This window comes from Myripristis murdjan, chromosome 23 (genome assembly GCF_902150065.1).
Source record: "Myripristis murdjan chromosome 23, fMyrMur1.1, whole genome shotgun sequence".
NCBI classification, from domain to species: domain Eukaryota; kingdom Metazoa; phylum Chordata; class Actinopteri; order Holocentriformes; family Holocentridae; genus Myripristis; species Myripristis murdjan.
In genome coordinates, this window is record NC_044002.1 from 6690862 (window position 1) to 6708275 (window position 17414).

Sequence of the window (17414 nt, forward strand, 5' to 3'; positions counted from 1 at the left end):
TGGGTCCTCTGTGTTATATTTCCTTCTCTATCCATTGATTTAAACAAAAAAGCTTTGCAAAAACAATGAAAGCAGGGTATCTATTGCAAGTGATTGTAGGGGTAATTTGTGTTTTTTTTTTTTTTTTTTTTTTGTATATTACTTTCCCAAGCTTAGTGGTTAAACGGAACAGGGTGTGGTACTGGTGCATGTGAGTTCGTGTGTGGTACTGATGTCTTGATGTTTTTGGTGCAGATTTGTTATCAGAGCCCATAGCTGTGCCATACGGTGTTCATATGGAAGAAATAAAGGTGCGTCATGGAACAGAGCGAGAAATGGGGTGCTTGTTTTGATACGCTATGTTTCCTTGGTAACTCGTCGGGGTCACATTATTTTGGCAAAAAAAGGCCAGGAAATTCCGTGGTGCCTGCTGATGATCAAACCCAATTTTCAAAACATCTCAGAGACAGTTTAACTGTTTGTGATCGCTCAACCTGCCCCATTATTGCAAGGGAGAGAGCTGAAGTTCATCAGGAGATTTTCAATGAGCTTTACACTACTACATCAGTTTCTCAAGAAAGTTAACTTGCAGGTCATGGCCCCTGTATTTCCACCAGAAGATAATGGATCGGACCCAGATTATCAGCCTGGACTCCCAGTGCTGCGGCCACTGCTTGTTATTTACTGTATATGCACAATAACTCTGAATTACCAATGTGCTGTTTAGTTTTGCGTAATCGTAATCATGCCCTGTATGCATACTATCATTTGTGGTGTTCAGTGACAGAGGTATCTCCCCACAACACTGATAAAGTAACACCACTAGGTTTTAGTGACACTATGGCGGTCTTGAGACCTGTCAGAGCGTGCAAACATTCCCTCTCTTACCAAATCTAGGAATGCCCCTGAGTCAGTAACAAAAACACAAAACAAATACTTGAACAATAGCATGTACAGCAATTATGGTCTTAATATGTGGGTTTCAGTAAACATAACTGATGCTGGAGACAAAACCACACATGCAAGCCAAATATCAAAGAATTTACAGATTCGGTACTTTTTAGCGTTAGCGATATTGTAGCAAGCTGTCTATCCTACTCAGCTTTACTCCAAAATGTGCTCCCTCATACTGCAATTAGAGTTGGACAAGGTCCTGGATGAGGCACATCTTATAGTTACTGGACAAAGCATTGAGGGATGTGTTCTGTTTGGGCTGTTTACTTATCCCACGATGAAGAGTGGTTTGGGGGTAAGGGCCACTGCTCTCTGGCTGGCTGTTTGGCTGTTTGGTGGGGCCGGGGAGTGGGTGCGGTGCTCCTCTGCCCACCGCCTGGCACAGGGTAGCCTATGTCTAGGAAGAGAAAACTTTGCCAGGCCTCAATTACGGGGGGAATAATCCAGGACACACTGAAGCAATTACAGCCCCATATAAATCAATATGCTTTGGGTTTAAAAAGTGATCTGCTCCCAACACTCTGGAGAGGCTCTGACTCAGTCCGCCTTTGATTTCTGAGAGATGAGAGCAGTTTCCCGGGAACTGGGCAGAGATGCTGCTCGAGCTGCTGTGCTGAGGTTTAGCAGGTCACTCAGACTGAGGTTACAATCAGGTGACAAGGAATGTGGCTTCAGTTTCAGGCTGGAGAAGAGTAGAGTAGTAAATATTGATTCCAGACAAAGCCTGTCAGTGCAGTTGCCGGGAAAACCATTGTTGAATCACTAGAAATACTGCAAAATATTCATTGCAAGTAACCACGAAAATAGATACAGATGGTATTGCTGTCAATGTTCCATGCCTCTTTTGTGAGATTTGACATGTATATATGGATGCCTCAATATGTGCTGCTTATTATTTATGTATCAGAGGGCCTGCAGAGGAGTCAAGACCCTTTAGTAGCTCACAGCAATATTCACTTCACCTCCCCTGTGAAGTGCTGCCTGTTGAACATCAACCCCATCATCACTACTATACTGCCATCTTATGGCTGGAAAAGATTACTGCATTGGTGGCTGAAGGAAACATGGTTAAACCTCAACCAGGCCTGTAGTTAACTTAAAGAGCTTATGTCTATGAAAGGACACAATAAAATGCAATACTAATTCTGGCTTCTATATCTTATTTGTCTAGTCATGCTAGAGGAGCAGCTAACAGTTATTTCCATTATTGATTAATCTGTCTTTTCTCAATTAATCAGTTGTTGAGTACATAACTGTATGAAAATGGTGAAAAATGTTGATTACACTTTCCTACAGCCCAAATTGATGTCCTCAAATGTCTTGTTTTGTCCCAGCAGTCCACAGCCCAATGATATTTAATCAAGAAGCTGGGATAGAGTATTTGCAAATTTTCTTCTTAGATACGATTTTAAGACAATTAATCTATTATCAAAAAAGTTTGCAATTAATAATTGGCAATTATTCAATTGATTATTTGACTAATTAGTGCAGCTCCAAGTCACACTTTAATAAGATTCCCCAAGGTGTGTAAGAAAGTATTATGGTTAAATTCTTTTCTATATCTGAGAAGTATACTTACATTTAAGTTACTTTACGCATCTCAAAAAATGAACAAAGATGAAACATTAGATTCAACATTAATTTATTTCAAAAGCACTGTAAGCAAAAATAATTAATTGGAGTTTAATATATACATCCTGTACTGATCATGTGAATCAGCAATATAACAATGCAACAGATAAAGACCACTGACTTACAAATAAGCCAAAATCAATATTATGAATTAAGACTCCAGTCTTTTGGTGAATTGAATGAACTACAAGCCCAGAAAAATCAGACATCTTCAATGAAAAGATCCTACATAAGAGGAACAGGATCACTACTGAAATTCTATTCTCACTTCCTGAGTGAATGATGGTTCAATTTTCACATTATGAGAGAGCGTGTAGTGTGCGCACAGGGATTTTTTATGGGTGAATGCTAACCCGCATTCCTCACACATGTGACTTTTAGACTTTCCACTGTGTGTACGCCTGTGTTTTTTCATGTGGTAGGACAGCCTGAAGGCTTTGTCACATATGTCACATTTAAATGGCTTCTCTCCTGTGTGGATACGCATGTGTGACTTGAGATATCCTGACTGGATGAAGGCCTTTCCACAAACCTCACACTTGTAAGGCCGCTCCCCAGTGTGATACCTATTATGGAGCCGCAGCTCATTAGCCGTGAGGAAGGTCTTGCCGCATTCTGTGCACTGATGCGGCCTCTCGCCTGTGTGGATGAGTTCATGTCTCCTCAGTGACACTTCTTTCATGAACTGCTTTCCACAGCTATTGCAGGGATACCTCACACCTATGTGGATTTGCTCAACATGGTTTGTCAGCTGCAGCTTGGTCCTGTAAGCCATATCACACTGCGTACAGGCCCAGGGCTTCTCCTCTGAATGGGTTCCCATGTGCACTGTTAGCTCAGAGGCCGAGCGGTAGCACTTCCCGCACTGCCAGCACAGGAATGGTTTCTCTCCGGTGTGTTTGCGGAGGTGCACTGTCAGACAGTTGGAAGATCTGAACTTCTCTGGACACACATTACAAGAGTAAGGGAACTCTCCATTGTGGACTCTCTCATGGATGGCAAGGTAAGACAGCTGAGTGAAGGTTTTCTCACACTGTGCACAAGGATATGGTCCTGTGAAGTTGTGCTGCTTCTCATAGTGTTCTCTCAAGCGCCTCAGCAGGGTGAAGGTCTTGTCACACATTGTGCACTGGATTGGTCTATGCATCAGTTTGTGTCTTTCAAAGGCAGCGTCATTTGCGAGTATCTTCCCGCACTCTTTGCAATAGAGGGGATTGTGAATTCTCTGGTGCACTTTGAGCAGGGGCATGGTTTTGAACTCTTTTCCACAATCGTCACATTTCATGATTTCCATGACATCCACTTTGCAAACGTTTTCCTGGTGTTCTTTCAAATCTGACGGGTATTCAAAGTGTTTACCGCAATTGGAACACCACACAGGTATCTTGAGGGGTGGCTCCTGTTGGTGATCGCTGGTTGGCTCACCTTGGCCAGCCCCTGCTCTGGGCTCCTTCCTCAATGAGGAGAATCGCACTATCTTCTTGTGACAAATGGCATAAATCTGGTGTCTTTTCAGCCCATGCATGTGTTTGAAGCGCCTCTTACAATGGATGCAATGGTAAGGCCGATCATCTGTATGACACTGCATGTGTTTATTCAGTGTTTTCACACTATCAAATGCCCGGGCACAGACAGTGCACACTTTAAGGACTTTTTTGCTAGGTTGTTCTAGAGGAGGAGGTGGGGATTCTCCTGAAGTGGCAGCAGGTGTATCTGGATTATTTTCTTTTTTGGTAATGGTACCACTACAGTTTTGTTGTTCAGCTTCAGCCAAAATCTGTGCCACACTCTTGCTTTCTTCCTCCCGGATACCCTCATGCCCATGGATAATCTGATGTTTCTTTAACGTGTCTTTGTACTTAAAACCCTTCTCACAAGTGACACAGATAAAGGGACGGTCCTCCGTGTGAGATCGTAAATGTTTGGTTATGTCTGCAGTGCAAGGCAATATCCTGCTGCAGATGGGACAGAGTTTGCCATCTGTTAGCCCCTCTAAAGATAGCTGGGAATCTGTTCCCTGTGAGTCTGTGCCCTGTGCCTCTGTAATATTACCCACCAGGACAGGTTTTTTCAGGTATTTACTCTTGCATATCTCCTTCTGATGTCTCTTTAAAACATAAGGATGCTTGAATTTTTTTTCACAGAAAGCACACTTGTATGGACGATCCTCGGAGTGGGACTTCATGTGCCTCTCCATATCTACTCTGCGAGCAAAATACTTCCCACATAGAAAGCAATTTTTGCTTTCTGGTGTCTTGGGATCCCCTAAGTCATCCATTTTAGCATCGTTTGTCTCTTCCTTTTCATGAACACGCATTTTGTGCCGATTCATGTCATACTGGTCCCTGAATCGTTTGTCACAGTTGGGGCACTTGTACCTGAGATCCCGATTTGAGGAATGAATTTCTTGGTGTCTTCTCATTGCTGTGGCTCGTGGAAAAGTCTTACTACACACAGGACAAGTCTTGCAATTTGAGTACTTTTTTCTTGATCTTTTAGTTGTGGATGCAGATGAGTCTTTGTCTTTTAAAGCTTTTCTCTTCAACTGAAGCCTTTTACTTTGCTTCAGCGGTTGAAAGGATGCTGGCTTCAGGCTGTTTGTGAGGTCTTGATTAGTTACATCTCCTTCACTTGGACCAACAGTTACAGGATGTTCCTCATCATTTCCAGATCCTTCTTGATCTTCAGGCTCAAACTTAACAGAGTCCTGTTCATCAACCAAACCTGATGGTTGCTCAATCTGTATGTAGTCCAACAGTGTGACAGTTTCACCCTCCACCTGGACAGTCATACAGCCATGCATCTGCTCTGATGGAGGCTGTAACTGTATTTGGTCAGCATCGATGACAACCTTCTCCAACTGAGGGAGAGACAAAGAAGAGAGGATGCAGTTCCCAAAGGAAGATGGAATGGTCTGTGATTCATCTGCAACAAAAAGGCATAATACCATTGCTGTTACAACTATTATTTAACTGAAAACACACAAAATAGTTCCCACAAAAAGATCACAGTAAGACCACCACAGTGCTTGTCTTAATGTCTTAGATGTCTAACCAGCTACAAGAGGTTTTGACAGAGTTAGATTAAATACATGCAGCCCAGAAGAGCCTTACCAATTAAATCCAAATGTCCAAGGGTGGTGTGGTACTGGAGCACAGTTTTCAGCTGCTGCAGGTCAGGAACAGACTGCACACATTCCGCCAGGGCAGATGGGACAGCATTGAGCATGGATGCAGTCTGTCACAGAGAGAAGGTGACAGTCAAATCAAATAACAGTGACATATGAGCCACAATCTATACGTTGGTATTATCTGTGGGTAAACTGTGTGTTTACCACCCAATGGTGGCTAATCATTATTTAAAAAGGTTCACCGTTATTCATAAAACCAATTTGGCTTGTAAAATAAAGAGCTACTGAATTTTGCATTGTGGCTGGCTGCCTGAAGCTTAGTTTCCCACTTGGGGTTCAGTACCTGCTGAAGGTCTGGTACAGGAAGGAGCCTCTCCAATTTGGACAGGAAATCCAGCATAAGCACCTGCAGAGCGTTGTCATACTCAGGCCCAAAATCCGTAGGGAACACATCCTAGAAAAAATAATTCCCATTCACATTTTGCTTCAGTCTTATTGCAAATTTCCCCCCAGTTACAACAATAAAAAGGATATTATGAGCCAGAATGCCACGTCCGCTTAAGCTCAAAGCACAATAACCAAAGCTTTACCATAGCTTCAACAGAATATCACCAATTCAAAGAGACAAAAGCCTGAAAAAATGCACAAACCTGGAAAAACTTCTCCCTCTCTTCAGGGTCTTTCAACAGTAATTCGATTTGATCCACAAAGTTCGATTCTGGAAACTCGACCTCTGCAAAACATGGCTGGCACAAAATATGTACAATTATAATTCCTGAAGAGAAAAACATGTGATCTACCAAAATGATGGTAATTGTTAACATGTTCATCTTGTACTAATGTGTGGGTTGACTGGTTATAACCACAAGGCAGGTGGGTGGAGCAGCAGCCAAGAATCCTTACGATTATGATGCGTGGGCAACAAATGGGTTGGAAGAGATAATTGCAAGAGTAGAAAAGGGGAAACATGCATTTCAAATCATCTCAGCATGCAGCTTTCTATTTACTCTCGATGCATCATAGGCAAATTATCTGCAGCTCATTTCCCAAATTTGAGCTAACTTTTTGTTTATGCCAGAGCAGTAAAATCATGGCAAACTGCATTCAGAGTCCTAAATAAGCACTGCCTACTCAATAATTTAGTGATGACATTGTGCTGAAAAATTAGTTGTGAATTAATTCCTCATCCATCTGTTACAGTGTGTCATTTTTCTTCTCCAGTTGTAGAGTGCTCATTCCCAGTTCCCATTATCAATATAAAGTATATTTTCATATTCACTTCCCTCCTATTCTGGTTAATCTTGTGCAAATCACAAGACACAAACAGTCCAACACATGGCAGTGTGTCCCATCCCTCACAGTCCATGAGTACTTTTAGCTGCTAGTTGGACAAAAAAAATGGAAGGTGGCACATTACGAGTCATGCACTGTGATTCAGTGAGTATGCATAAAATACTACATATTATAGCTTATATACCTAGAAAACAGCTCATCAATTAACAACAGGTCTAGCCTATTAAAGCCTTGTGGCCCAGAACACATGGCCCTATGTGAAAATAATGCCACCCAAACCACCACCATCTGTGCCAGAGTCCATAGCTTATTCAGGCTTCTACTTCATATTGTCAGGGGATCAGTGACTTCATGGTCTCAAATGCTATTGCTGACTTCCCAGCTCTAATTAAAATGGATACTATGAAATGTTTTCATCAGTGGTTGGAAAAACTCTCCAGTGCTTACTTTATATACCTATTGTTCATTAGATGGTTGTATCGGTTTATTTAACTGTGGCCAAAGATTTCATTCTCTCATACTGAGGTGTGAGCAACAGACAACATGCAGCACAGGCAGTTGTTGTGAAGCACAGTCACAATAAGGGCTTTCAAATATCCCAATTACTCATATTGAGCCCATCATGATTATATTTTGAAGAACTATGCCTCTTAGATGATCAGTGCAATCATAATAAAGAGTCAGTGATTAGCTCTGGTGTAATGGAAAAACGTTAACTGTCCTTTTTGCGGGCTATGATTTTCACTTCACTAACAAAAGCGTTTTGAGTGCAACTGATGGAATAAAAATGTAATCGGGCATGACTGAAAACACTGAAAACAGTGCTGACAAGGACATCACCATGATAGAAACTCACCTGTGCTGCCCAAGTGGATACGAGGGTCCTGATCCTTTCCAGGTGCATCTCAATTGTTTCCATTTCTGTTATCTGCTCAGCCCGACACAAGTCAAGAACCACCTGCAACAAGAAGGTTGTGCCTCAGGGGGAATACAGTGGATGGTAAACAGCCTGGAAATCTTATTCTCCCACAGCCGGTTCATGGGGTTCACCGGTGGAAAAGTAAGATCTTTAATAACTGCTTTCAGGTGAGAGACATAACAGCAGGTCTAGTAGATAACATGCACAGTTTCTGTTGTTGGAACATACACAACATACTCTAAAGTATCTGTACTTTCAATCAGGCAATAACTCAGGTGACAGCTATATTGCTGTAGGGTTTTTACACTTTATTCTGCCAGCCAGACTACAGACAAAACAAACTGCTGTCAGAGTGACACATTACCTGTGTGGCTCTGTTTCTTTGTAACTCTGCAAGGTACTTTAGTTGAATAACTCCTCTATTGCCCCTTTTCCACCAAAAAGAACCTGGTGCTAGTTCGGTGCTGGTGCTAGAGCCAGTGCTTAACTGGTTCCAACAAAGAACCGGTTTGCTTTTCCATCGGCCAAGAGCCAAGTGGAGCCAAGTCAGACCCACGTCATTACGTCAGCGTAAAACGTAATGACGTGACTGTATGTGTGGGTGTGGGTGTGCGAGACGCTCACTCATAATCACAATAACCAACACGGACGACCTCATCATAGCGATGCAAGTGCTACTCGTTACTTTACAAGCCTACACTGTGATCCAGAGGGGAAAAACACAATTACTGCTGGCCAACCATTGCTAAGAATGCGTCCAGCTGATTTTTGTTTTGAAAATGGCAGTTCATAGCGTTCGCTGTTCCTGTTTGGGTCTGTAACCCCGCCCGCCAATGACGTGGTGGGTCGCATCATCGGTTCTTTCTCTGGCCCCTGTTTAGCCCCTGCTCGAAGTTTGTGCTTGCCTGAAACCGGTTTGGAACCAGTTTGGCCGGTGCTTGGGCGGTGGAAAAACAAAGAACCGGTGCTAAGTCAGGCACTGGTTCCGAACCAGCACTGGAACCTCTTTGGTGGAAAAGGGGTATATAAGCACATGGGACAAGTGCATATCAGTCTTACCCTTGCTCTAAGTCCCAAGAGCAGCTGGGCCTTCTGATCCGGGTTCAGGAGCTCGGGGACAATTTCTGTCACTGTGCTGATGAACTCCTCTAACATCCCGTAGTCCTGTACATCTCCCCTCTGGACGACTTGCCACATGGCTGCAGACACCAGTCTCAGTGGGGGTATGAAGAGGCGCAGAGACGGCAATAAAAGAGGCACATCTAGGAAATGAATATGACACAAGTTCAGCTTAAAGTGAAGAATATTCAGACCACACAGTCAGACCGGCGTGTCAGTACTGGTCTAATTGTTATTAAACTAACTTATTTTCATATGACATTGGTGAGTCAATCCCAGCAGTTACCGCCTGAAGTGCTTGTTGTTGGACTTACACACTGGCACACCACCACGTCCAAGCTGGCGTTTGCTACCTTCAGGTGCTGTCGGGAATAGTGAGTGAATACAGCTTCATTGCTCATCAGCACCCCGCGAAAGGGTTAAATATGGCTGGGAAAACTGGAAATTTCAATGCTAGTCAAGTTGCTGGGAGACGTTTAGTGGCGGGGGCATGAAGTAAGTGACAAGTTATTAGTGCCATAATATTATTTTATTTGCCATTTAGACAGACAGCATTTGTATGAGTTCCTTGTTTTAACCTTTATTTTGATTGCCATGTATCTTTGTTTCAACCGACGAAAACAACAATGCGTTTTCACTTAGAGACCGTGAAGGCAGCATCAGTGCCAGCTAGGACTGTACATTTCTCTTGTCATTTTCAAACTGTTATTAGTAGCAAGCCGGGGTATTCAGCGGCTGCAACCAATAAATCTCATCTTATCGGATGTCAGACTGTTGGTCTGTGATGATTAACTCCACCAGGATGTTAGCTAGCCCGCTAGCTGGGCTTAACTCGCTGGCGCCGTACGCTAAGCCACCGCCATGTCAGAGCGGGGTACGCCATGTTGAAAAACGGGCGCACACAATCCTAAAGGAAACTTGATAGCTCGCAGTGACTGATTTATTTTTAAATTCTCCGCGCCTTACCGTCTCCAGTACGATGCGGACTTTCCATCTTGACTCGAAAAACGTTCAATGTGCGAGGGAAATCAATTCGGTTTTACTAATAGTCGTTGTGAGCCGACGTCCGCCCGACCCTGCGGTGCAACTTGGCGGGGAGGAAGGGCGGCTCGATATTGTGTTGTGAGTGCGCAGGCGATTGGAGTCGGCTTCCTCTTCTTCTTCATTCATTTTACTAGCGGAACACGAACCAATGTTAAAGGTGCACGTCGCCACCTACTGGACTAAAGTGTGCAACAACTTGACATTATAAAGACGTTATTTTCTGGAAAGTAAACTTGTTTCTTTTAAGCATTTAAATAAATCACTTTGAACCTGGAAGTGTTTATCTCCTGTTTTTAAACCTGGGGTCCGGGGACTGTTAACCTGCCATCTACAGCATATATGTGGAATAACTTATCAGATGGGAATCCCTGAGAATACATCTTATCAAATACAGATGTGCAGCCTGATGGGTACCAACTTGGGGGTCCTTGACCCCAAAAAGGTTGAGATCCACTGCCCTAACAGATCTGCTCATGAGTCAGGCAACAGCAATGTCAAGGTTTTGAATCTGCAGGGACTGAAGGGACATAAAATGACACAATTAAGTGCAGTAATCACATGTGCCACCACTTAAACCGCCAGATAGGCTTAGGTGTAATTGAAAGCCTGCTGAACTAATATTAAAGCTGTTAATAAGCTTGTATTTTTGAATGACCATGGTCACGGTGGCACTACTGAGGAATATAGAATACACTATTCTGTTCTAGAGTAGGGCAGGCCAGGGTACAAGATGAATACACTGAGAGATTTAGTCCAAACGGCAAAATTTAAGAAAAATGTATGGACATTGATGGAAAGTGTCATGGGAGGCAAGGATGTTATAGCAATTATACCATAGATATTAACATATATTTGAATTATTAGGGAATGGAACAGATGTAAATTATAGTCATTGTCCTTAACTTTTAACCGCTGGTCACAGCAAGCGATCAATTACAACAGCAACAGCCACAAACCCGCCTCGTTGGTGGCCAGCATTGTATCTGGCTTCAACTGAGATATGTATTGTAAAAGTCTTTGTTTATGTTGGCGGTGTTATTCTTTCGAATTTGCAGGCATTCTCCAAAAAAGATTCAACATGGCAGTAAATCTATCATGGCGGCGAGACCAGTTGCATGGGTTTGGTGTCGATGTAAAACCTTCAATTATAGCACCATGTGGCCGACTGGGGTCATAAGTCTTGAGTTATGAGTCCATTGTGCCAAATGTCATAAATGGTATCATGTCATGGGCAACGGGGTAAACAAATATGGAGAAGAATGGGAACAGAAGTCAGTAAAAACTCAAAGCGAGTGGTGATCATGTTGGGAGCTCCAGTCCAGTGAGATCTGTTCCATCCAGCTGATGGAGGCAAACATGGAGACATATGGAGGAATTAGTCAAATTTATTCCAGGAAGCTTTCCACCATTTAAATGAAATCTCAAACTGCACTGATGTAGAGCTGTAAGCGATGTCTCAGATATTTCGCATTTTAAAGGAATATCATAGCATGTAAAGGCAATGTGTATTTAAGACTGCCTGTGTTCCAGTTTTATAGGGATCATGTGTCCCGCTGCACCGCAAATGGAAACACATTTACTTTTTATTGATGAGATTAGGAAAATGTGTGTTCGGTTATTTCAGCTTAAGGGTATGCTCACATTTTGTTTTCCCCGTCTTTTTTTTATTATCTTTGGCATTTCTTTGGATAGCATTGCTGTTTCGTCTCATTTCCCGGTTTATTTCTGCCCTAACACAGGTGACTGTCTTGATTGTCGGCCCTTTGAGATTGGTGGCTTGCCAGTTTTGTGCAGAGGGAACAGCTGGACTGCTAGCTGTGTATTCTGTGTGTTCAGTGCAATGGAAGCTGTCTGAGGTCTGTGGCTCCCAGCTGTTACTGAGGAGAGTCCCGAATAGCCCTCACAGTGGGGCGAAGTGACACAGATGGATACAATCTCATTTTGATTGCAGTCTCCCCCCCCACATGAGGGATTTTGCTACCGAGGGCCTGCTAGCAGCACGTGAACCCTGCTGCCCCGACCACATAGTGGGATCAATTTGTAACCAGCGCTTGAATCTGCCATGTGCAGGTTCACCTCCAAGGTTGTGGTCTGTTTACTGCCAGCCCCCGTGGAGTAGTGGAATCTCAGCCACAGACAACGCTATGTAAAATCTACCCTTCATCTAATGTGAGGGAAGACTTGCTCTGGCCCGGCGGTTTGGATTCTGGACTGAGGTCAACAGAACTGAAAGTTTGAGTTATAGGCGTGAAATGACAGAAAAATGAAATAGTCACATTTCCTCAGTGTGTTCTTACTTGTGCTCTACCACAGTTTTTTTTTTTTTTTGCCTGCTTACACAGACCGATCTAATGGCGGAAAAGGGAGGAAATGTTTCGGCTGCAAACGGCTCGATTTCAACCGCTTTTGATCGCTATTGATCCGTGACGGTTGGATGGCTGCAGAGTGACGGCGGGGGGGTTGGATGCACCGCATGTGGAAACCCCCAAACTTGGGAGTCACGGCCAACCCGAACCTTCCTGCAGACTTTTTACAGCCCTGTATTTCTCTTGTACCTCCAAAACCTGCAGACAGTCCATTGGCTTTGTGTGGGAGCTGTCAGGACTCTAAGTACCTTGAGTCATTTGCTCAGTGGAAGTAAAGCGCTCAATAAAACACGCTGATGCTGAGTGCGAGCCAAATTTGTCACATTTCTATTCAGGGGATGCTGCCGCGTCCTTGTACTTAAAGCAAACTTGAATTGTGGGTATCTTAGTTGGACTTGGCAGACAGCAACTAGATGCAATCTACAGGCAGAATGGATGGATTTTCTGTACAATAAGTTAGCCTACTAAGCAGGTCGATAACACTATAAAAGCAGAGGTAAAGCAAGAAAAAAAAAGGCAGAGTTTAAACTGTGATCATTTTATTGGCTGTACACAAAAGCATGTCATGGAACAATTGAACTGTAGCACGAGTGTAACATTCCTTTTTTGTTGTTATACTCAACCACATCCCTGCTATTAACACCATGTATAATTTATATTTCATATATATATATATATTTTGTACAATATACATGTTCTCATCGAAGGAAAAAAATAGCAAAAGTGCCCCCGCCCAACCCCGTATTCCAGATCTAGTAAATATCCCATGCATGTTTCAACTGCATCTAGGAGACATGTTGTTGGTTACCAGGAACAAATACGCAGGCAAATAAATGCTCGGACAAATTAAGGGGAGGGAGTCTGATTAGACAAAGCTGGTGTCCACAGCACATTCTCAACAACATTAAACAAAAACAGCCATGCTCACTGACATTTACTCTACAGCTTTGACCCAGTTTAGAATCAAAAGTGCAAGTACAGGGGAAAGCTAAAGTTAGTCTGCTCTGCTCGTGGCATAACATTGAGACTAATAAAAAGATAAGCTTTGCTTTTGGCTTCTATCTATCTTCTAATGTTATAAAGCCATATTAAACTGATGGACGAGCCAGTCACAAAGAGACAAACTTAGGCTCACTATTAAAATACTGATGCTTTTGATTTTCTATGAGGCTATAGTAACACTAGCACGAAAAGTGCATGACATCTTTATGAACCTCTTTGCTTCTGTAAAGACAAATAGTCACTGGTCTGGTATTTTGATTAAGATACATTGCACATTTAAATAGCAGATTGAGTCAATTCAAATGTGGGAATGTAGAAGTAGGATTGAGTATAATGCCAAATGTAATAAAGCGTTTTATATGTAGCAGAAAGATCACAATCCTAGCTAAAGTTATTTTGAATAACTTCAGATCAGCTTCATTAAGACTATTAGGATAAACGTAAGCCTTTAAGTAAGGAATATTCTTTTGAAATGAGTGAAATATGCTCTAAAGAAAATACAAAACGGTATGTTGTTACATTAACAAAATAAACAAGAATAGTAGAAGCAGGCTTTTTCAGTGACCGACCTTTTCATTATTTTATGGATCTTTCAATTCACATTTATAGCTCAATTTGTTCCGTGGCATGTTGTTCATTTTATTACCCCAAGTAATACAACCTTATTGAAATATTGCTTAACTCTAAAGCGTGTTTTTATACAATCTTTTTCACTTTTGTAAAACAAAATAGCTGTGGAAATGTAAAATAAAATATATAGTGCTATGTATGTAGGTAAGAAAATAAAGTAGAAGGCTAATATATTTCTTTTTCTGTAACTATTTACAGATTTTAAATCATCTGCCTATATGGTCACCTAAAGTGTGTTTGGCCCAAAACTAATCTTTACGTACTTTTGATTGTGCTACAACATTGTTCATACTATCGTAAGATTTGTCTCTTTTATCTCTATCGTACTGATGATGCAATCCAATTACTGGACTGTTAGAGACAACCAGCACAAAATATGTTTACACTTTATAGACATCTACATTTTTAAGCCATTGGAAACAAAATAGCGATCTTATCAAATGGAAGCATTATATTGGTTTGGCGCTGCACCGGACACGTTGTACATTTTGTAAACATTAAAATTCTGTTGCATTGTTACACCTTGTGAAATTTCAACAATTTCCACCGAAGCCGGGGACGTTTGGATGGGAGCATGCATGAACTTCTACCTGCTAAAATAACCCGTTTTCACAGCAGCCATTTTGACATGAAATAGCAGGGTAAACACAGGTGTTTTTAATGTCATTACTTAATGTTCTGCGCCATTTAGGTTTAACAGAGCCAGGGCCCTGGTACGAAAGGCTCCGGGCCTTTTAAATGGAATGGAACCTTAATTAACATTATTGGTAACACCCGGCTTTACCCTGCTGTTTCATGGCAAAATGGCTGCTGTGAAAAGGGTCTATTGTGTCATTTAAACAGGAGGGCTGCTGACACTGTTAGGCTGATGCTAATCAGTATCATTATCGTACAAATCAGGGTCTGTGTTTTCATTTGGTCCATAGATTTACGCTGAGAGATCCAATTAACGTAAGGCTAAAACAAATAAAAAGTGACCAGTGTCCACCGGATTTGTTTGCATGATTAAGCCTAACTTGGAATATATTAGAAAAAACAAAGCTGTGGGGGGGAAAAATCCTTTGCTTGGACTTCCACAGGTTCCTGAACACCACTCTAGCCCTACCAATCTACCTGAAACACAGATCTAAGAACATAGGCATACAGACGAACACACAGAAAGCAAAACGGAGGAATCGTACGGACAGATTAAACATGCAACTTTTGCATAAACAGAAACATACAGCTAGAACAAAGTCTGTTCAGGGAGCACATTCAATGAGATTGGTGTCATCAGCCAAGTGAGTTTGGGGGAATACTGTACATTAGTTTACAAAAAGAAAAAGGAAGAAAAAAAAAAAGAATGACCAGCACAATGACTTCCGGGATATATTTACACTGCTTCAAATAGCTTTGAAGAAAGTCCCCCCCTCCCCCTCCATCCAAATCCATCTGAAAGCCCGCTCCATCTGTTCTGCAGCAGAGAGAAGGCAACAAGCGACGGATTCCTCGCTTCTCTCCAAAAGTAGTCAATGAAGTAAGCTCTGCATAAAAAGCGACATTGGGGCAGCTCAGTGGAGGAGGTGTCATGCAAAAGTCTACAGTGTTCATGGGGTTATCACAAGTCAGTTTCCAGTTGGACATCCATATTTCAAGCATACGTCAGTAAGGATTCACTGAGTGGACAGTCATACAGGTTTCATGAGCGCTGGAGTGTCGGTCATGATGGAAGTTCCTGTGATCGGTTTGGCCTCAACACACAGTAGAGAGCACAGTGAAGCACATCCAACAAACTGTAGAAATGACATAGAATGAATTGCAAGTGTGTTCATCCCCACCAAAGGTCCTTCTGCTGGCATTGCTACTACTCTGTCCTATTGTTACTTTTATTATCAGAATTTATTGTGGTATATGGTGCGATAATATCAATGTGCATGGTAGAATAATATTTATGTTAATACTGATCTACTTCAATGGCATCCGGTCCGGTAAAGTGACAGTACACATTTGTAAACCAAAGTCTCATTTCAGAGGTGAGTAACCGAAGGAAAAGTTAAAGAGTTAAAATTCTAATCAGCCTTTTTAAGCAAAAAGGTGTTATGTATTCCATGCATGTATCCTATATGAAATACAATTCATAATCATGGTTAGGTCTAGTTGATGCTACAGCATCTATGTTAAGTCAGTCCTTCGCTCTTCGCTGATGGATGCTGAAGTGATCGTTGGGAGGGGTGAGGACGACGAAGAAAGGTTTAGGCCTCTGACAAGGTGAGAATGTTCTTTTTCGCTAACAGTGTCACATATGCCAACACCAGCGGGCCCCTGGGGCGGGCGCTGCGACAGGCGGGTACACGGAGGCAAAAGGGAATCCCTGACATAAAACCCCACCGCTCCTCCTGAGCAGCGGGGGCCAGGACAGGTGGACAGACTGTATAGCGGAATACTGCATGTCAAAGTGATGTTGCTGTGAGTGAGTCGGAGGGGCCGCGGAGGAGGGGGCGGGGGTCACACGACGGAGCCCTTGGAGGTGGAGAGGTGGATGGAGTGGATGCGCGTGGCGAGGGTTTTCTCCAGGTCGTGAAGGATGTCGGAGCACATGCCGGGGCTGGACGCGGGGCTCTCGGCCGGAGCGGGGTCGTACAGCAGCTGCTTGAAGGCATCGAGTTCGATCAGCAGCACCATGTTCTTCAGGAAATAGCCCTCGATGAAAGCGGTGAGTTCAGTGGCACCGAGGAACTGAACCAGAAAGAGCGAGAGGGAGGCGGAGCAAATGTTTTCAGACAAACACTCAGTAAACTTCAAAAGACATCAATATCAATACTTCTGGATTGATGATTAAAATTTGCGTCTGTGAATTCAAAATTCCAAAATTCTGTGATGTTGCAATTGTTACATCCACTAATAATAATAACAATAATACGTTGAGTTTTTACATTGTTCTTAATCTTCCAAATTACTTTCATATTGTTTATACTCAGAGACAGAGATACATTTTTTCGTATTTGATATATTCTTGGTATTTGCTACTCTGTCTACCTCCAACTATCCATGCTTCCGCCATCCCAGACCTTAAAAAAATGTCATCTCAATGGGATGTGCCTTGTTAAATAAAAGTACAAATATAAATAAATAGTATAATATATTTAATGTTATTATGAGATCATCTGAAAAACAAACAAACTTTAGAACCCTGATGTGTGCTGTTACTACATTACTACATTATCCAGGAATTTATTACATGAACAGGATTTTATTACGTTTGCAAGGGCATTGTATTACATTTTGAAAGGGTATTGCATTTATTTATTGCCTATTCATTATTTATTTAGTTATTTATTACTCTGCCAGAAGCTAGAGGCTGCTTCTC

General features: G+C 42.3%; 2 protein-coding genes across 2 annotated transcripts in view; both read right to left on the bottom strand.

Moving 5' to 3' along the window:
• Positions 1-2558: 2558 nt before the first annotated feature.
• Positions 2559-10159, bottom strand: LOC115355259 (zinc finger protein 814-like). Its single transcript, XM_030045979.1, has 7 exons — positions 9993-10159; positions 8967-9169; positions 7845-7946; positions 6346-6441; positions 6039-6149; positions 5679-5802; positions 2559-5490 (listed from the first exon to the last, which is right to left on the bottom strand). The coding sequence occupies exons 1-7, from the start codon at positions 10018-10020 to the stop codon at positions 2813-2815; spliced, it is 3342 nt and encodes a 1113-aa protein (XP_029901839.1). The 5' UTR covers positions 10021-10159; the 3' UTR covers positions 2559-2812.
• Positions 10160-12979: 2820 nt separating this feature from the next.
• The window catches only part of btbd11a (BTB (POZ) domain containing 11a), a 140250-nt gene continuing 135815 nt past the window's right edge, over positions 12980-17414 (bottom strand). The window contains exon 17 of the mRNA XM_030045748.1: positions 12980-16783. Coding sequence (XP_029901608.1) covers positions 16553-16783 — 231 coding nt within the window. The 3' untranslated portion in view covers positions 12980-16552. The remainder of the gene's footprint in view (positions 16784-17414) is intronic.